The sequence below is a fragment of the Hyla sarda genome, chromosome 7 (genome assembly GCF_029499605.1).
Source record: "Hyla sarda isolate aHylSar1 chromosome 7, aHylSar1.hap1, whole genome shotgun sequence".
In the NCBI taxonomy this organism is placed as follows: Eukaryota; Metazoa; Chordata; class Amphibia; order Anura; family Hylidae; genus Hyla; species Hyla sarda.
Window position 1 is genome coordinate 124,010,194 of NC_079195.1, and position 21,762 is coordinate 124,031,955.

General features: G+C 45.4%; 1 protein-coding gene across 8 annotated transcripts in view; it reads left to right on the forward strand.

The window, feature by feature from the left end:
- USP54 (ubiquitin specific peptidase 54) overlaps positions 1–21,762 on the forward strand; it is a 163,195-nt gene that overhangs the window by 47,459 nt on the left and 93,974 nt on the right. For 7 of the 8 annotated variants that reach the window (XM_056530669.1, XM_056530678.1, XM_056530672.1 and 4 more), the window contains one exon: positions 10,606–10,698. In XM_056530669.1, coding sequence (XP_056386644.1) covers positions 10,606–10,698 — 93 coding nt within the window. Of the gene's footprint in view, positions 1–10,342; positions 10,364–10,605; positions 10,699–21,762 lie in introns of those variants that run through there. The other variant, XM_056530677.1, reaches the window with a different exon arrangement.

Here is a 21,762-nt window from a genome sequence, read left to right on the forward strand (position 1 = left end):
GGGGTTAAATAGCTGTTTTTTTTTTTTTTTTTTTTTTTTTTTTTTTTGAGTTTGATGTATATATTTTTTTATTTATTTTCATAATTAGTGTAATAAATGCAGCACAAAGATGCCTCACTTGGAAGAGAGAACATCTGTCAAAATTTAAGACCAGTTTTAGGTCATTTAAAAAAAAAAAGTTTTATCTGATAATCTAATGTGCTATATTAAAAAGGTTATCCAGGGAAAGAAAAACAGAGATAAAGGGCCTCATTTACTAAGGCTTTTCTGAGTAGATTTTGTAGGGTCCTATGTCTCCAAAAAATCCAAAAACCCTAATTGTCCACTTTACACAGAAAACCTGAAAAAGGGGCATGGCCGCTGAAAAGGGGGCGTGACCCTGAGTTTTGAAAAATCACAAAAAATTTACTAATGTTCCCACATAAATTGTGGTGGATTTAAGCTCTGGAAAAGCCGACGGCTCAGAGCAAAACCACAGGGAAAAGTGCAAGTAGGGAAAATTAGTAAGTAACGTAGAAAAATACCTTTAAAAAACAAAAACAAAGAAAACTACACTCCACTTTTAGTAAATGAGGGCCAATGTCTTCCAAAAAACAGCACTTTACCTGGTTTACAGTTTGTGAGGGGTGTTTCAACCAAGCTCCATCAACTTCAATGAAAACTATTTGTTATACTACACCCACCATGAGGACAGGTGTGGTGCTCTATTTTGAAGAAATTATCTCTGTCTTTCTTATCCTAGATAACCCCTTTAAAGTCTATGGAAAAGTTAATACAGTAGTACATTATATGTTAATGGCCCTTTTTTTTTATATATATATTTTTTTTCTTTAACAATGTGTGCTGTGAAATAGGTCAGGGCCTGACATTTTTTTTATGAATCTAGTAGCCAGCAAAAACATTTCAGGGTGTCACACTTTGCGTAATGTTATGTCACTATGCAATGTGTTATGTGGCATCATATGATCAGTCATTAGTCTCCCCTCTCCTCCCTCTGTGTCAGTCATTAGAGTTCCCCTAATGTCTCTCTGTATCACAGTTATTACTGTCCCCTCGTATCCTCCATGTGTCAGTCATAAGTGTCCTCCTATGTTTAAAAGGAAAAAAAAAACTGTTTTACTTACCTCTGCCTCAGTTTCCATACTGATCCCCCATTCTGCCTTTTTTGTTGAGCTTCAGATGTCTTTGGTCTGCAATCTGGTGTTTAGCAGTGGATGTTTTTGGTTGGAGCTTCAGTGTCCCTTTGACTGCTGCAGCCAATCAGTATCCTTGGTAAAGTGCATAGAGCGATGGAAAGGAAGAGGGGTTTGGCTGCTGCACTTTGGATGGACGAAAGAAGGGAGAGTTCAGATTAGGCCCATTAGTAAAGTGTTACAGTAGTTAAGGTGAGAATTAAATCAGAACAAGGGGTTTAGCTGTTCTAGCAGCGAGAAAAGGGCAAATCCTGGAGATGTTTTTATGTGCAGGTGACAAGAATATGAAAGAGGCTGAATATGGGGGGGGGGGGGGGGGGACCTGCGTTTAGCATAACTTTGGTGGGCATGCTGCCCAGGAGTTATGTTAGTACCACACACTGAGATGGAAATAACAGGTTTAGGTAGATTAGTCTATGGTTGAAGTTCTGTTTTTAGAAAGATATGACGTTTTATACAGCGCTTCAGTTTTGTTGGAGTGTAGGGGTGATGTCCTGGAAAGAGGTGTATAGCTAAGTGTCATCAGCATAGATATGGTATTTTTGCCAATCTGGGCTATATAGAGAGGAATGAGGAGAGGGCCATGACAGATCCCTGATGAACCCCTGACCGCAAGAGGAAAAGAAGTAGAGTCGGAAAATGAGACGTTGAACAGTCAGAGTTAAGAAGAAAACCAGGAGAGCAGAGTCCTTAAAGTGAACCAATAATGAGATTTTACCATATATAATGTGTGGCACCTCGTTGTGTATGGTAAAATCTTCTTCCTCACCAACCCCCGGGGGACATTCCTGCCCGCAGTGATGGTGAGGATATGAAGTTAGTAAATCTACCCATCTGTAAGGAGTCCCCTGGGCGGGGAGCCATAATTAAAAGTCCTCTCTTCTTCGGCTGTAATCATGCCCCCTCAGTGTGATTGACAGCCTGGGCAAGGTCATCGTCAATGCTCTGCCACGTCTGCTTAGGGAGCAGAATGTTGACGAAGGCTGAGGGAGCGTAATAACAGCCGTAGAAGACAGGACTAAGTAAGTATAGCTCCCCGTCCAGGGGTCTTACGGGGCTGGCGGGGGAAACCTACTAATTTCAGAACTTCATCCCTGTGAGCAGGAACTTCCCCTGGGGATGGTGAGGAAGAAAATTTTACTATGTATAACACCTTTTATATGGTAAAATCTCATGATTGGTTCCCTTTAAGACCAGTTGAGCTGAGAGTACTCAGGAGTACGTGATTTATAGTGCCTAATACCACATAGAGATCTAGAAGAATCAAATGCTGTAATCTTACCCAATTATGCTGACACTTCCTGTTCTGTATAGATCACTTTTTTCAAGATCCTCCTCATTCTCTTCACAAGCAGGAATACAATGACAAGGAACACGTAGATTGTCCAGAATCCACCATTTACACTTTACATTAGTTAATTGTCACAGCTTACTCCCCTCTTCCCCTCCCATCCTGCCTTAACAGTGACTTATGCACAGATCACAATGCATAACTAGAGCACTCTTTCATAGAAATCAGCTCCAGACTATTTACTCATGTGTCTGCTGTAAAACAGATCTCTAGATGCTGTGAAAAGCTGCTCAGGCAAAATGTCTACCCCTAGAATTTTTTGTACAGAAAAATAAAAAAATCTACAATCAGAAAATATAATAAAGCAAGAAAAAAGAATATTTATCAGTGTTTTTGTTTTTTAATTATAAAACAAATATACAATTCATTTTAATTGGGGTGCAACATTTCTTAAAAAATAAAAAAAACTGTACCACACCTGTCTTTAGGTTGTGTGTGGTATTGCAGCTTAGTTCCATTGAAGCGAATGGAGACAAATTGTAATACCATACACAACCTGAGGAGAGATGATGTGCTGTTTTTGGAAGAAATTTAGCTCTGTTTTGTTATTGCTGGATAACCCCTTTAACAATGCTGGACGTAAATATACGTCCTGGTGAGCTGGTACTTAACTCACCAGGACGTACATTTACGTCCTATACATAACCGCGAGCATCGGAGCATGCTCGGGTCATGCGCGGCAGGTCCCGGCTGCTGATAGCAGCCAGGGACCCGCCGGTAATGGCGGACATCTGCGATCGCACAGATATCCGCCATTAACCCCTCAGATGCCATGATCAATGCAGATCACGCTCAAACCCTCAAATCTCCTGACAGATTCCCTTAAAGTTTTGCTTAGGACAGTCTGTACTGATCAGGAGGTACAATCTAGTATTCATTATATGTAAAAGAAGCACCATGCCTCCCATATGGCTCTCTTGGCAAGACATATATGCCCAGTCTACACTTATCATGTCCGACTATGCAAGAAGTCAAAATGAGACTTAGTTACAGATTTCTTTCATGTATACCTGAAGGCAAAAAATTGTTGGATTTGTAGTCGCATCACCAACCCCCACCCCCATCACAATCTCTTGAAACACACACAACAACATTATAGTTAAGTATGCAGCATTAAAGTTCCATATCGCACTGGGATCTACTTCAGTCAAACTGTGATATTCGCAGCACTTGATATCACTGTGAAGTCTTTTTGTCTCAGTCACTTAGTTGTAGTGCACGCGTGAACTAAGACTGGTTCCAAAAGGGAGGAAAAGTTTCCTTTTTATATACCAATCTCTTTTTGTTATGATTTTCTGTTTTGACAAAGTTAGAAAAACAGACTCCAAATACATCACATATATGAATAATAAAGGCCTATTGTATGGACAGGGCAGAACTTTGCTACTTGGTTGCAGGATATGTTGGCATGAGGCAACTGACAGGGTGGAAAGGGAAGATCCTAGAATGCAGATTTTGTGGAGCTATTAAATAAATTGTATTCAATATTTGAGATGCCGTGTAGAAGAGTCCTTGACAGGGAATAGGTTAAAGGAAGTCTCTTAGTTTTTGAGCCGACTGCTGACAAACTTATATGGAGGTTGTAGAGGGGAGTGTAACAGTACCTTCGGTTTCAGTGAGATGACTTGCGAGATTGAGAAAATCACTGTTTGATGTGCCAGCCATCACCATGGCAGGTGTCCAGGAGATAGGCTTTTCATGTGAGCTGCTCAGAGCTTTCTGTATAAAAGGGGTACTCCGGTGAAAACCTTTTTTCTTTTAAATCAACTGGTGGCAGAAAGTTAAACATATTTGTAAATTACATCTATTAAAAAAATCTTAATCCTTTCGGTACTTATTAGCTGCTGAATACTACAGAGGAAATTCTTTTCTTTTTGGAATGCTCTCTGATGACATCACGAGCACAGTTCTCTCTGCTGACATTATTATAATAATAACACTATATTTATTGTTGTGGGATTTGTTGTTTGTTAGAGGGATTTGAACCGAAGTACCCAGCACTGCAAGGCAGCAGTGCTAACCACTGATCCACCATGCTGCCCTTAGCATACATCTGCTATGCAAGGTTGCGAAAATGGACAGAGATGTCAGCAGAGAGTACCGTGCTCGTGATGTCATCTGTGTTCCAAAAAGAAAGGAATTTCCTCTGTAGCATTCAGCAGCTAATAAGTACTGGAAGGATTAAGATTTTTTAATAAAAGTAATTTACAAATATGTTTAACTTTCTGCCACCAGTTGATTTTAAAAGAAAAAAGGTTTTCACCGGAGTACCCCTTTAAGAGCTTTCCAAGCTGCTCCTCCATGCACTGAAGAGCCCGTCTCGTGGATACTTACCATAGCGATGGCCAAGACCTCAAACAACATTGTTCTGTCGGGGAAGTTATTTGTTGGAAACATTAAGTATCCTTACACCCTGTTCTCCGACCTCTGTGTAGGGCTGTCAGCAGTTTTGAAGGCTGACAGATTCCCTATAACACTATGGTGCCCTCACGGCTTCTAGTAATGTTGGGTAGGTTAAGCTGCCATTACATTTATGCAGTTGGCTTTCTGACTGATAGGCTATAGTCTATTGTGCTATCTGCTTCCTTCCATCTGATTCTGATGGTGTGCCGACTCGACAGGATATACCTGCTTAGTCAATCACTGGCTGAGGCAGATCACTGCTGTGGCCATTGGTTGGCAGCACTTCATCAGGGTCAGCACTCAGGATCTGAAAGAAGCGGAGAGCACTTGGTACCAGGAGCTTTATTTTTGCAACACCTTTCCAACCAGTTTGTTTAAATGCGCTCTAAGGGATTTGTAGTAGGGATCGACCGATATGTTTTTTTTTAGGGCCGATACCGATAATCGGTGGAGGTTAGGGCCGATAGCCGATAACTTATGCCGATATTCCGGTATATGTTATCGGCTATTTATCTCCCCTCGACACCGCTGCAGATCGTTGATTTAAAGCGGGCCATCCATTCTTCCTTCCTGTAGTGTCCGGCGGCATTCCGGGTGGAGGGTGCAGCGGTCCGGGCTGTCCTTCTTCTCCGGGGGTCATCTTCTCCACTCCGGGCAGGCTCCGTCCTAGTACGCTGCATAGACGCCGCTGCACAGTGACACCCGTGCGCAGCGACGCACCTGACGTCGCAGCGTAGCGGCGTTTATGCAGCGTACTAGGCCGGAGCCTGCCCGGAGTGGAGAAGAGGACCCCCGGAGAAGGACAGCCCGGACCGGTTCACCATCCACCCGGAATGCCGCCGGACACTACAGGAAGGAAGGATGGATGGCCCGGACCACCACCATTACGGGTAAGTTTATTTTATCTTTATTTTTTTATTGACTCGGAGGGTGGGGGAGGGGCCCGACCGGTATAGCGGTATGGGCAAAAATCCATACCGGTATACCGCCCAGCACTACGGTCGGGGGGGTGGTCGCGGTGCGGTGCGGGGGGGGGGGGGGGGGCGTATCCTTATCGGCAAGGTAATTGCCGATACCGATAATGCCCAAAATCGTGATTATCGGCCGATAATATCGGCCATACCGATAATCGGTCGATCCCTAATTTGTAGGCCTCTAATACAACAGATGTATTATATAGATTATCAGAAAGTAAGTATCCAGCAGGGCACAACTCTTCTGAACAAAATACTTTATTGTATATATCCATGATAGACAGGACAATTGGAAGATGATGCGTTTCGGCCCGGTCAACAGTTGTGCCATGCTGGATACTTGCTTACTGGTTACGCTGTTGTGGTGAAGTCCACACCATTCTGTGCATCGGCCGGACGAGAAGGTGAGCTGGTGTGCTACCCCTGTTTTCGATTTATATAGATATTTACAAATTCTATGTTTGGTAATAACATTTCTATTTTTTTTCAATGTGCAACTATTACCAGACTGAGATTTCTATATAGATTCCAAATTTAGGGTACATCCACACGTGCACAATTTTGATGCAGCTTGACTGCTGCAGATTTTGCTGCCCTTTGATTTCAAAAGCAGCAGATCTACAGCAGAAAAATATGCACGTGTAAATGTAACCAGGGACTGATGTTTGTAAATAGAATTTGGTCACATACATATTTAATACTGGAGTTACCTTCTACATTGTAGTCTGTGTTTTAGATGCATGTCATGCACTTGATTCACTGTCCAGGAATCTAAAATCACTGGGCTGTGCCAAGGTTACGGAATTAATTCTTAATGTCACTGCTATTTTAATAACCTTCGACAATTTCCTCAAAGCTGTCAACTGGGGTGTTCCCTTCATGGGTTTATGACTAAGACATTAATTATAATCTCTGCAATGCTACTTCTTCTATTTACATAGCTCTGAGCTTTTAGTGGGTTGAACCAAAGGACCAGCCGGCCACTCAAATATTTCTCTACTTTCAGGGTAACCTTGGAGAAAGACTAGCTTCTAAGAGACAAGCTGTTCTCAATCCACTCCCTTCAATAAAATATTGTTCTAGCTCGTGGGAATATGCTTACCTAGGAGTGCTGCATAGCCAGTGTAATTTATGTACTTTTTCCAAGGAAAATATTTGCGGTGGTCCAGCTATTGTAATGTTTCTGGTGCCTTTTATTTACTTAAAGGGGGTATTTCACAGAATATGCAGCCCATTAAGGGCTGAGACCTACATCTTTTTCCAGTATGAGACCCCCCATTCTACTGTATTTCACCTGGCAGCGGCAGGTGAAGTATGAATGGTGAGATGGCCATGCAGTTGTGTGGCTTTCTACATTTACTTCTATAGAAGTTAAAGCAACAGTGATGGTATTTGGATGCAGCCTTGTTGATATTTATTTTTTATTTTTTTTAAATGCCTTTCTGAGGATATTTTCATAGTCTGGCAGCTGTCAGGTCTCTCACATACTGAATTAAAGGCATTTTACAGCACTTTGGAACATACGGTCTGTTACAAAACAATAATCAAGCACTGTTAATGGGGCCAAGTCTGACGGGATTAGGAATGTGTGTTTTGGTGTTTCTCATTTTTAGATGTGGTTAAATGTATACATCCCTGATATGTTGTTGGTCACATGGCTTATGCTGTTAATTTGGCTACATTATATCTTCCTCTAGAATTAAAGGGCTTGCCTGTGGAGGAACATACGGTAGTTTGATTAATAAATAAAATACTTGCCTATTTTTCTACACTGCTGCCTTCTGATGGTGTTTGGGCCTCTGTGCTTCTTGCTGCTTCCTATGTTGTCAGAAACCTACAGAAACAATAGCAAATCCCGATTCCAGGTGGGATGTGGGTATTCCTTATGGAGACATCGAATATAAAAGAACAGTGGCAGTCCTTTCTGTGCCATGACTAAGGACCTAATGGTCCGAAACGCGTCGGCTTGGGATTTCATCTCACTGTTTTTTTTTTCTTTTCGGAATGTCTCTAATTTTTAAATGGATTAATTCAAATTTTGGACTTTGAATATTATTATTTTTCCTTGGGAGCGGGACAGCCTTCCCTGCCTTTGGGATCCTTTCGTGAATAGCAAATCACTGACCACACTGTTGACCTGCCTTATCCAGTATTTGGCAGAGCAGAATGAAACAGATAGGACTGGGACCAGGCACCATTAGAATGGCAACGGTGGGAGAGAAGGATAGGCAAGTGTGGGTTATTTTAATTTTGGCTGCACCCAAGATAAAAGGTTATCTGATAGAGAGATTTATTTAACAAACAAAAAAATTGAATATCCTGTTTGTTGAGCATTTAAGCTACCTACCTAAATCTTTGTCATTTGACCAATACAATTTCCTGTAATAGATCTACATAATATACTAATAAAGACATGGTTCAACTACTACATATTTTTATGATTAAACGGCACATGATATACTGTTCTTAACCTCATACAGCTGTTTGTGTGTTATTTTACCATATAATGGTAGAACAAAAAAAAAAATTTGTCGCATGTTTTTTTTTTATTTTTTTATTTTTACATTTATTTAGTTTTTACTTTTTAATCTGTAATACAAATGACATGTTAAAGGGTAACTACAGTGAAGGTCAAGAAAACACAGCGATGTGTCATCAGTGGGGATCTGGGTGTCAAGATTCCTACCAGTCGCTAAAACTCCCACTGTTTGTCTGCTTCTGACTACTCGGAGCACGTATTCCTAAGTACATAGGGGGAGATCTATATTGGTTTCCCATAGCAACCAATCAGATTGCTTTTTTCATTTTTAAAGTGGCCTGTAAAAAATGAACAAAGCAATCCGATTGGTTGCTAGGGGCATGTCAGAAGTGTTGACAATGTTGGGTGTCCTATAACTTCAAGGGGTTATCCAGGAATAGAAAAACAGAGCTAGTTTCTTTCAAAAACTGCTCCCCTTCTGTCTCCAGGTTGGGTGCGGTTCTGCTGTTCAGTTCCATTGAAGTGAATGGAGCCAAGCTGTAATACCACACACAACCGGGGGACAGACGCGGAAATGTTTTTCTATTCCTGGATGATCCCTTTATAAAATAAAAAATACCTTGTTCTGAGATGTGTGATGGCTCACATTCTGTGTATTTTATGGTACCGTCTTGGGTTAAATATGATTTTTCTTTAGTACTTTTTTTAATCCATAATTTTTGGGAGATGAGTTGACAAATATGCATACATTTTTGCATAGGCTATTTTTTCTTTTAGGATGTTTGGCACACAGGATTAATGACATGATTTTTTACTCGTTAAGACATTCATGAATGTGGCTATGCCTGTTATATTTTATATATATATATATATATATATATATATATATATATACACAAGTTTTATACATTTGTCCCTCTGAACACCTGTACACTCATTAAGTATATAATGATGACATGCCTTGAGGCCTTCCCTAGGCCCAGGGCCACCATGATAGTCCAAAGGCATGCTGTGATCATTTTACATAATTAGGGCATGGGTATTGCCTTTTTTTCCTGGCTTCTCGATGGGAATCTATATATAGCATCCATTTACTGTATAAAGCTGGTTATATACCTTAGATTGTGTACCAATGAAATCCAGCATGCATTCATCATCGAGAAGCCCCCATACATATTAGGTTGTTGGCAAACCCTGCCAATATAGGTGAAGCACAGTAAAATGTGTGTATGGGTGATGTGGTGTCAAATCAATGTTGCCATAATGTGTCGATGACCATAATGAACATAATTTGTTCCGCCATTTTGGAAAATTACATTTAACATTTAAGATTGTATATCCAGAACACACAAAGCATGTCGGGGATCTCACACTATACAGGACATATTATTGACCATTGTCTCCAAAACCATGAAACAAATAATTGGCAAGTCTTCTTCCTACTTGTCAGGGGAGAGAGACTACTGGCCCTAACATAATGAGGTACAATAGATGATGTGGCAAAAATTAGATATGCTTGGCAACTTAGATATTTGTATACACACATGTTACTGTATAAAAAGATGCATGAAGACCAGCTCACTGGGGCAGCCTCACCTGGCACACAGATCATTGTAGGGCGGCACTTTGAACAATACAAAGGGGAAAAGAGAAGATCAGATAAGTGAATAAAATGTCAGATGCTTTATTGTGAATCAAAACATACCCCCAGCCAGACGGGAAGTGATGTGTTTCAGGCTCATGGGGGTGAGATTTATCAAAATCTGTCCAGAGGAAAAGTTGACCAGTTGCCCATAGCAACCAATCAGAGCACTTCTTTCATTTTTGAAAAGGCCTCTGAAAACTGAAAGAGGCAATCTGATTGGTTACTATGGGCAACTCAACAACTTTTCCTCTGGACAGGTCTCCCCCATGGTGCCCTTAATCATACTGAGTAGTTGTACAACCTGGGAAAGCCACTTATGCGAGTCCTGTGGGGAGATTTATCAAAACCTATCAGGGGAAAAGTTGCTGAGTTGCCCACTTCAAATACAGGGTAGCTGGAAAAAAGAACCAGCTCGCCTAAGTTCCCAATGTGGAATCCAGAAATGTAGTTTCATACATAATATTATAAATGTATTCATGTGCTTAGGACTACCATACAGGGTTGTTTCAGTGGTCTTTCTTTCCATTGTAATACACTGAATGTGTGATCTCTCTTTACAGGTGTTGTGGCATCTTGATATTTTCCGCCGGAGCTTCCGCCAGTTAACCACACACAAATGTATGGGTGACTCCTGCATATTCTGTGCACTCAAGGTAGGTCATATGTGCATGTTTTATCCTGTGCTTTTTTTTTTTTTTTTTTTTTGCTCTTTTGCAAAAGATGGCCATGGTATGGCTGTTGGGTTCTAGAAAACTAAATTTTATTTTTTTTTTATTTTTTTTTTATTTATTTTTTTAATAATAGTAAATGATTATCAAGAAATACTCAGTAGAGAAAGACGTTGGCACTGACCTCTCTGCTGCTGGATGTCCGCCATCAGCCACAGCACAAAGATCTGCATGTGGTGCTCATCCAAAAGACACTGCAAAGTCCATAAATTAACAACAACAAAAAATAACTGGGGGCACTCACGTTCACAGTAGGCAGGTTCTTGGCTTCTTTATTATTTCAGGTGTATTAACAGCAGAATTCAGAATTCTCCTTGATAAAGCCAAATTTTGTGGCAAAACATGTCAGGGTGTGACAGTACTACATTTTACAGTGGGGCAAAAAAGTATTTAGTCAGCCACCAATTGTGCAAGTTCTCCCACTTAAAAGGATGAGAGAGGCCTGTAATTTTCATCATAGGTATACGTCAACTATGAGAGACATAATGTGAAAAAAAATCAATAAAATCACATTGATTTTTTTTTTTTTTTTTAAGAATTTATTTGCAAATTATGGGGGGGAAAATAAGTATTTGGTCAATAACAAAAGTTCATCTCAATACTTAGTTATATACCCTTTGTTGGCAATGACAGAGGTCAAACATTTTCTGTAAGTCTTCACAAGGTTTTCACACACTGTTGCTGGTATTTTGGCCCATTCCTCCATGCAGATCTCCTTTTTAGAGCATTGATGTTTTGGGGCTGTCTCTGGGCAACATGGACTTTAAACTCCTTCCAAAGGTTTTCTATGGGGTTAAGATCTGGTGACTGGCTAGGCCACTCCAGGACCTTGAAATGCTTCTTACGAAGCCACTCCTTCATTGCCCAGGCAATGTGTTTGGGATCATTGTCATGCTGAAAGACCCAAAATCTCAGGATTCATGGCCCCATTCTTTCTTTCCTTTACACGGATCAGTCGTTCTGGTCCCTTTGCTTAAAAACAGGCCAAAAGCATGATGATTCCACCGCCATGCTTCACAGTAGGTATGGTGTTCTTTGGATGCAACTCAGTATTCTTTCACCTCCAAACACGACGAGTTGAGTTTTCACCAAAAAGTTCTACTTTGGTTTCATCTGACCATATGACAATCTCCCAATCTTCTTCTGGGTCATCCAAATGCTCTCTAGAAAACTTCAGATGGGCCCAGACATGTACTGGCTTAAGCAGGGGGACATGGCTGGCACTGTATGATTTGAGTCCCTGGCGGCGTAGTGTTACTGATGGTAGCCTTTGTTACATTGGTCCCAGCTCTCTTCAGGTTATTCACTAGGTCCCCCTGTGTGGTTCTGGGATTTTTGCTCACCGTTCTTGTGATCATTTTGACACCAAGGGGTGAGATCTTGCGTGGAGCCCCAGATCGAGGGAGATTAATAGTGGTCCTGTATGTCTTCCATTTTTCTAATAATTGCTCCCACAATTGATTTCTTCACACCAAGCTTGTCTATTGAAGGTTCAGTCTCCCCAGCCTGGTGCAGGTCTACAATTTTGTTTCTGGTTTCCTTCGACAGCTTTTTGGTTTTGGCCATAGGGGAGTTTGGAGTATGACTTTTTTTAGGTTGTGGACAGGTGTCTTTTATACTGATAACAAGTTCAAACAGGTGCCATTAATACAGGTAACGAGTGGAGGACAGAGGAGACTCTTAAAGAAGTTCTGTGAGAGCTAAAAATCTTGCTTGTTTGTAGGTGACCAAATGCTTATTTTCCACCATAATTTGCAAATAAATTCTTAAAAAATCAGACAATGTGATTTTATGGATTTGTTCTCATTATGTTTCTCATTGTTGAGGTATACCTGTGATGAAAATTACAGGCCTCTCTCATACTTTAAGTGGGAGAACTTGCACAATTGGTGGCTGACTAAATACTTTTTTTTGCCCCACTGTAATTGCAGCCCTATTGCATCTTATATTATACAGTGATCACAATATGGAGTATAGAGCAAATTAGTGTCTGGTAGCCACACATACTAAGAATTTGCACCTGCGGTGATCAGCAGGTTGGCGATTATTGTTCCACAGAATCAGACACTTTTGAGTGAAACATTCTACCTAAATATTCATTTATAAGTTACATGGCGTGCATTGCATTTGGAGGGTGACCGAATAACATCAGTGGAATAATAAGGGTGGTACATAACACCTACTCACGGTGTGGCATCCCACTTAGAGGGTGATTAAGCACCTACTAACACATTGCTCCCAGTTGAGAGCAGTACTTAAAGTATTGGGTATTCTGCCCCACTGGTCACCCCAGTATCTAATAGGTGGAAATATAAATACTTACCTATTATCTATTCCTTAGGTTGTCGAATCTGTGGTTCCCAGTGTGACACTTGTGTATTAGCAATTTACATACGTAATCAGGGCTGTGTTTTTAAGTGTGTTTTTCTCACAGTTTCACAATTTTTTTTATTTTAGTTTGCATTAAAAGTTGTGTTTTATAGTGAACACCTGGGATAAAAGAGGTTATTTCATTGTGAGGTTTTGGTACCTCTACATGTGTTCAAAGGCCTGTTTATAGTAGGTTAGCAGTGTAAAGTGCACACTGCTATACACATGGGGGTATATGCAGAGCATTGCACCGGTGACCCAGGCCTCTGCACACTGCGGGTATGTGCAGACCATTCCACCCTAGTGTCTGTAGAAGACACCAGGGTGGAATGCTCTGCACATACCCACATACCCCGGGGCCGCACCATGGCAATAATAGTGGCAGCATGGACTTTGCTCTGAGCATGGCTCATAATACGACCGGGCCTAGCGGCAGAAGGTGAAAAAAGTGCACAGTAGAAGTAAGGTCCTCCAGGGCAGGCCGAAAAATGGAGGCGCAACTTGGCACGAAAACAGGCAGCAGTGGGTTAGGAGACTACAGCACCTCCTGATTGGTCAGCACAAAGGTGGAGCCCAATGGAGGTTGGGACTGAAATTCTGGGCTTCATCACTCATTTTACTTGTTTTACAGGGGTTGTGCAGGAGCTTGTGGGATTTGCAGGACCCACAGGCATAGTGCCTGACAGTCTGCTCCTGACTGCCGGCACATTTTGGGTTGGGTCAAGCAAGATCCCAATCCCAATGCAGGGCTCTACCTGATGCTGTTAGATTGAAACACATGATGTATAAGAGCAGCCTTGTGTTTTATATTACCAATATATCCTCCATTATAGCCATGCAGAGGTAGTTTTGCAGTGACTTAACTTTGGTTTAGGTACCAGATGGCATATCCAATGGTCTGGGCAGAAACAAAGTCAGACATAGCTAAGAGTCTGGACTAGGAGTAGTACCACAAGAGGCTGCACTGGATCAAGAACTTCAATGTGAGCTGATACTTAGACAATGAGTGAGAGACATTGCAGGCCTTGATAAGATCAATAGAAACCATGTTGCATAGCAATACAGCACAGAACAAGGCAAAGTAAACACTAGTTAGTTGCAGCAGGATTTGGTCATACAACAGAGTATGATGAAGAAACTCAGCTATGCTATGCTGACACTCTGGAGTTCTGGAGGACTTTTTCTGCTCAAATAGGTTGCTGGAACCAGATGGCTTCAGGTTGACTCTACCACCAGATGTCCTTACCGTCAGTGGCACTTATTGTTTGCTTAGCAATATACTGTGACGGCCAACAGGCTGCTGAAATAGGGAGCAGTGATAGCACTATTCATGACACTTCTTGGCATTGCCTCTCCAATTCTTTGGTATGACCAATGATAAAAGCACTGAACAACAATGGCTTGTAAAGATTACACGTTGCTTTTTCTCAGTGATGTTGGGATGTGTGAGTAGAAGGCTACAGAACAGATCATTATCTATAAGTTCCCATTATATGGAGCAAGAGGTGAGGCAACCAGTTATGAGAATTGACTTATTAGACTAATGCTTTTAAGTGCTTTCCTTTCAATTAGCTGGGATTCACCTCGATCTCCAGAATGGGGCCCCGGGCTTGGCCCTGGCTCAGCTCTGTTAGAACATGTTTCATACTCAGCACGTCAGCTGGTTGACAGACGGGGGGGGGGGGGGTTCCCGTACGGGAGATCTGACACTTATGGGGATAAGTTTATTAACACTGGACATAGTCTTCCAGTACTTATTAGCTGCTGCACAAAACAGAGAAATTTGTGAATTTCTTTTCTGTCTGACAACAGTGCTCTCTGCGGACACCCCTGTCAGTGTCAGGAACTGTCCAGATTAGAATCCTATCCCTATAGATAACCTCTCCTGCTCTGGACAGTTCCTGACACGGACAGAGGTGTCAGCAGAGAGCACTTCCTGTGGAACACAGCAGCTGTTGGGTGTGTCTCACTTCCAGAGTTGTCCAGAGAGAGAGGAGAGAAGGAGTTTTTTTTTCCAGCAACCTTTTCCCCAGGAGGGTGGCAGACTCCTGGGAAGAGCCTCCTGCTATGGACCCACGGCCTTCCACCTCCCGTACTAGGCCGGCGGGGGGTGGGAGTGAGAGAGTTACGGCCGATTCCAAGGACGGGGTCAGAAGATCCAGCAGGCTCCGCAGTAATGTGGAGCCCACTCCCCCGTCCATCGCTGGAAACCGCAAGGCATACGGTAGGAAGATAACTGTTGTGTCTTCAGGGACTGTTTCTAATGTTACGGAACCCCAGCAATGGGGGGTGAGGGGACCCAGGGAGTCGCTTGCCACGTTTGGATCCCGCATGCAGGCAAAGCTGGTGGAATACGAACAGCTGGGAAAGAAGCTGAAAGTGTTAAGGGAGGATCTGAAGTTTGCCCGCTACCAGACAGATAACTCTGCCAAGGCCATGAGGGCTAAGTTTGCTGCTAGAGTGTGCGAGCTGAAGGCAGAGGAGCAGGAGGTGGTGAGAGCCCGAATGCAGATCATAGAGGGAGCAGGCATGTTTAAAGAAAAATTAAAAAACGAGGACCGCTAAAAAATCATGCGGACCCCTGTGAAGGAGGAAGAGGATAGCCAGGGGGAGGAAGAACACCTGTGTGATACAGAGGAGAAGATGGAGGAAGGTGGTGAGGGAGATGGCGGCAGTGAGGGTGATGAGAGTGAGGGGGATGTGTGTGATACCCCGTGTACCCCTAAGACCTCTGTCACCCCAAGTGCAGAATATATTAACCCTGCCCAAGTCGCCTTACCAACCACCTCAGAGGAAAGCGACAGTAGTGATGGTGGTGACAGCGGCCCAGTCGGAGGGGGGCTCCTGCGGGCCATAGTGATGCAGGAGTCACCCACCCGTCTGGAAAATTTCAGTTTTGGCCAGGACCTGGGCCCTGAGGAGAGCCAGAAGAAGAAAAAGAACAGGAGGAAGAAAAAGGCTGAGGAGCAAGTCATGTTTGTTTTCTCCCCTATCCAGCAGTCTGGGCCACCTGAGAAGTTGGTTCAGACTGCTGGGCCCCCCACCCTGCCAGATCCAGTTTCTGCTGTGGAACGGGACCAGCACGGGGGGTACAGTGCTGCATCCAACATGGCCGTGGGTGCTACAGTCACGCATCCTGCTGGTAGGGAAGAGCAGGATGGGTTAATGGTGGGTGTCCCTGGCATTGTTATCAGCTCTGCAGGGCACTCCCCTGAGAGGGGGGGGAGTGTCCAGGCACCGGGACCCGCTGCTGATCCCGTGCAGTCAGGCGCAGTGTGTGGCATGGACGCTGTAGGGATTTCCCCTGTGAGGGAGGAGGGTCCCTGCAAGTCAGTGGCAGGTGGAGGGGCAGAGGTGCGCTTGGAGGGGCAGCCTCGGCCTCGGGATGTGATGTCTGCGGTGACATCCCACATGGAGGAGGAATCAGCATCGCCGACAGAGATCCAGCTAAAGCACGTCCTGGCCAGCCCAGAGGTAGTGGGTGAAGCAGCGGCTGATCCCAAAAACACTGCTAATAAAACCAAAAGCAATGTCACTACAAGGTGTGTGAATGATGGGAGTAGTAGTGCTGTGGATGAAAGGAGTGTATGTGGGAGTGATGGTGGAGTGAATGTGAGGAGTGGTAATGGAGTAAATAGGAGGAGTGGTAGTGGTGCAGATGGGAGGAGTGGTAGTGGAGTGAATGGGCGGGGTGGCAGTGATGCAGATGGGAGGAGTGGTAGTGGAGTGAGTGGTGGTGGTGGATTGAATGGGAGGAGTGGTGGTGGTGCGGATGGGAGGAGTGGTAGTGGAGTGAATGGGCGGGGTGGTAGTGGAATGAGTGGGAGTGGTGCAGATGGGAGGAGTGATAGTGGAGTGAATGAGAGGAGTAGTAGTGGTGTGTATAATAGTGACGTTTGTGGCAGTGCAGGTGGTTTAGGTGGGGCCGTAGGGACATGGTCTGGTCCGGCTGCCCCCTCGGTCGCCAGGAGTTATGCCAGCTTGGCGGCCGGGGGTTCAGTGGGATCTTTACCTCCTGTATCTGGTGACGGTCAGTTGCAACGGCGCCTCCTGGAGGCACTAAAGAGAGGAGAAAGGACGCTCCAGGTAGAGGGAAAGGAGATGGACCTATCTTTCTGGGTGGAGAGACATGGTCTGGGAGCATTCCGACAGAGAAATGGGGAGACTGTATGGTCCCTCCAGACACCCGGGCAGGAGGTAGGTCGCAGGAATGTGGCCCGTCTGGTCTGGAAAGGCGAAGATGCGTGCCCCCAAAGGGGCAAGGTGGTGGAGCTTCTCTTCCAGATGGGTTTCAGGGCTAGGGACATCTTTGCCCTGATCCACCCTTTCGGCTCCTCTGAGTTTGACGTCAGCTTTGTTAGGCCGGAGGGACTAGATCTCTTCTGGTCTAATTATGAGCTGGTGAAAAACGAGCCCGGATGGCGAGATTTCGCTGTAAAAGCGGTATCTCGCCAGAGTATGGTAAAGAAAGTGACCGTTTTGACCCGTAACGAGTCACTTTCTTGTTATGACATTATGACCTGGCTGGGAAGGTACGGGGAGGTGACGGACATCCCCCGGAAAAACTTTGATGAGCACAATATATGGTCTGGGGCCTGGACGTTTTCCGTCCGTCTAAGGCGTTCCGGGAACACGGTCACCCACATTCCTTCGGCCGCCTTCCTGGGACGCGACAGGATTCAGATCTTCTACCAGGGGCAGCCGAAGCTGTGTCACAGGTGTGGTGACCCAAACCACTTTAGTGCCAACTGCACTCAGCAGATATGCGCCCTCTGCTGTGGGGTGGGTCACCTGGCGGCCACCTGTGGGCAGATTCGGTGTAACTTGTGTGGTGACTTAGGTCACCCGTTCAGCCGGTGTCCGCGCTCGTTCTCTAATGCTGTGACCGCCCCGTCTGGGGAAAGCCTAACAGTTGCCCCGGCGGGGGAGGGGACCAGTGGAGGAGAGGGGGCACCAAAGCCAGTGAAGGAAAAACATAAGACCCCCTCTATGCGGAGGCGAGAGGAGAAGCGCAGGTTGGAGAGGGCCCTTGAGAATGCCCAGGTGCCAGGGGTAGCTCGGGGTCCCACTCCAGACACTGGCTCAGAAGGAGGTCAGAATAACTCTGAGGCTTTGGGTGAGGCCAAACTGGACGAGGAGATAGGGAGACTGCGTAGGGAAGAAGGTCAAGATGCTCCTTCCTCCAGTCATACCTCTGAATCCGAAACTGTGGATGAGGAGGTGGAGGAGGGGCAGACAGTAAATGGTGGCCAGAAAAAGAAGAGGAGGAAGAAGTGTAAGAGTAAGGTGGCGCAGTCCTCCTCTTCAATTGTAGCCTCAGACCATAGAAGGAACAACTCAGTCTCTGACCCTCTGATCGTCCTTTCGAATCGATATGAGGCCCTCGGGGATACCATCTCCCCTCCTCTTCTCGAGGGTCAGGAGGCAGTGCGGCCTCCAGGAGGTACCGAGCCTCCTTCCTCTGGGGTAGTTTCCTCAGGGGGAGAGGTAACACCAGGTGCCGGAGGTAAAGATCCTGGGATGGATATGTCCCAGAGTTTAAAAAGAAGTAAAGGGTCTTCCTCTGATTCCGATGGGGGTGGAGGGAAGGAGAGGAAGAAGGTTTAAGGGGTGAGGCCATCTAACTCAATCACCCATGATGGCGGCACTCACCCCACTGACGCTGGCATCTATTAACTGTGCCAGTATAAAGTCGGATACGGCTAGATTTGCAGCCTTTGATTTTCTCGGCCGTGTTGAAGCCGACATTTTCTTTTTACAAGAGACCAGGTTGTCAGATCTTGCCTCTCTGGCAAAAGCCAGGAGAGAGTGGAGGCGCGGTCCCTCCCACTGGTCTCTTGCGGCTGAGCCGTATAGTGGGGTGGCGGTCTTTTTTTCCGCTCCTGTTGAATGCAGACGGGTTATTGAGCTAGAAATGGGGAGGTGCCTGATCATTGATGTCTTCATGAAGGGACAAGAGCTCCGGCTCATTAACATCTACGCCCCGCAAACTAAGCGGGGCCGTAAAGATCTCTTTATGAGGATTAAGCCCTTTCTTTTTACGAGTCGGCAGGTGATCTTTGGAGGGGACTTCAATAATGTCACGAGGTCCCAGGATAGGAGAGGCTCCAATGGTCCACTGACTTGCGATAGTGTGGCACTAATTAGCATAACTAGAGAAGCTCGCCTAGAGGACGCCCACATCCGGAGCCCCTCGGGCCACGCGGGTTTCACCTATCATCAAGGTAGCCGCAGGTCTAGAATAGATAGGTTTTATTTAAAGGAGGAAGCCGTCTCTTCCGCAGTGTCCGTGGTTGAGGTGGAGTTCTCTGATCACTGTATGATTTTGTTTTCCCTGAATGTTTCAGAGACCCCCCGGATGGGTAAAGGTTATTGGAAGCTGAATTCGTCCCTCCTGGTGGAAGCGGAGGTAAGACAGTCCTTTGAGGATTTTCTTCAGAGTCAGGTACCTTTACTGGATCTTTGTAGTAATAAGCTGGAGTGGTGGGAGATATTCAAGAAGCGGGTTGCGGGGTTCTTCCGCCAGCTCTCGAGCCTCAGGTCCCTGAACAGGTATCGCTTGTATCAGGGTCTGAGGAGGAAACTCGAGCTTCTTGTCTCGACTGGAGGTAGCCGAGAGGATATCTCCAGAGTGAAATCCTTGCTGATGAGGTGTCAGTACGATAGGCACGCATCTTTGGTTTTTAAGAGGGATTTCGGGAAGTACCGCTCGCCCGACCCTTACAGAAACTGCAAGATGTCAGTGAGTAGTAAAGTCATTTCAGGACTGATCGATAGTACAGGATCTCTGAATCGGTCCAGATCGGGGATCTTGGAGGTCGTCAGATCCTTCTACTCGCACCTCTTGGGAAGGAAGGATCTAGATCGAGACAGGATGTCGGTTTTCCTGGCTGAAACCTTTCCTGAGCCAGGGGTAGACCCCTCTCTTGATGTTTTGGCAGAAGAAATCAGGGAAGAGGAAGTGAGACTGGCGATCGAGGGGCTTGCCCCTAAGAAGTCGCCAGGTCCGGATGGCTTAACATCCGAGTGGTACAGGACCTTTAAGGAGTCTTTAGCTCCCCTCTTGACTGAGGTATTCAATGAGTGTCTCTCCTCGGGCACTCTGCCGAAGTCAATGAGGAGGTCAGCCCTGATTCTCCTGTCAAAGGGTAAAGATCCTAGCCGGATTGAGAATTGGAGGCCCATAGCTCTTCTCAATACGGACAGGAAGCTTCTGGCCAAGATACTGTTTAATCGGCTGGTGAAGTTTGCACCCCGGCTCCTTTCGGGGGCCCAGCACTGCTCTGTTCCAGGCCGAGGCACCTTAAGTGCTGTCCTCAGTGTCAGGGAGGCAGTGGAGCGGAGTAGTGCGGGTCTCTGGAAGGGGTACATGCTGTCCTTGGATCAGGCCAAAGCATTTGATCGGGTGAACCATGACTACCTCTGGTCCGTCCTACTGAGATATGGCTTACCAAGTACTTTTGTTAATTGGCTTAAGATCTTGTATGCAGGGGCAGAGAGTTTTCCGCTTGTGAACGGTTGGTCTGGCCGCTCTTTTGAGGTGGGGTCCGGAGTCCGTCAGGGTTGTCCTTTGAGCCCGCTTTTATACGTGTTTGCGATCGATCCGTTCGTCCGGAGGGTAGATTGTGGGCCGTTGGCGGGAGTCGGGATGAGTCTGGCGGAGCTGGATGTCGCCCAGAGAGTGGTGGCATACGCTGATGATGTCACCATTTTCGTGTCCTCGAGAGAGGAGGTCGATGTGGTGATGTCGGAAGTGGACTGCTACTCTGAGGCATCCGGGTCTAAGATCAACCGGGATAAGTGTGAGAGTCTCTGGCTGGGAGGGGGAGATCCCACGTTTGATCTCCCGGACACCCTTCCAGGGCCCCAAGAGTCAGCAAAAGTTTTGGGCATCACTTTCGGCCATGATTATCCCACCAAAAACTGGGATGGTAAGCTCCAGGATGCCGCTCAGAAGGTGGACCAATGGAAGGGTTGGTCTATGACCCTCAGGGAAAGGGTACACCTGATCAAATCGTACCTGCTCCCCTTGTTTATCTATCTGGGCAGCGTATGTATCTTGCCAGAGGCTTACTACACTAGGATCTACGGCCTGTTTTTCCAACTGTTATGGGGGAACAGGATGAACCTAGTCAAGAGGGAGGTTACGTACCGCACGAGGAGACTAGGGGGTTTATCTATGGTAAATCCTGTGGTGTTCTTAACAAACACCTTCTTGAAAGCTAACATCTCAAACCTCTGGTCAGAGAGGGCTCCTCCGTGGGTAATCTCCTGCAGGGAATGGTTTTGGCCTTTCTTCCAGGAATGGGAGACAGGAGGGCAAGTGAAGGACCTCCGTACGCCACACGGATATCTTCCGGCTTATGCTACCCCAACTCTGAAGGCGATACGTCGGTGGGGTCTGGGAGTGTGGGAGATCAGGACCCAGTCAAGGCAGTTCCTTGACAAACGGGTTCTGTTGACCCACTTCCAGAAGCCTCTGGCGCTCAGGGACTGCCCAGGTCGGGATCTGAGGGTGGGGTTGTACCTTTTAAACATGAAAAGGATCCCCCAGAAGTTTTGGGACTTGGCCTGGCGCTGCTTTCAGGGGAAGCTATATGTGAGGGACAATTTGAAGTG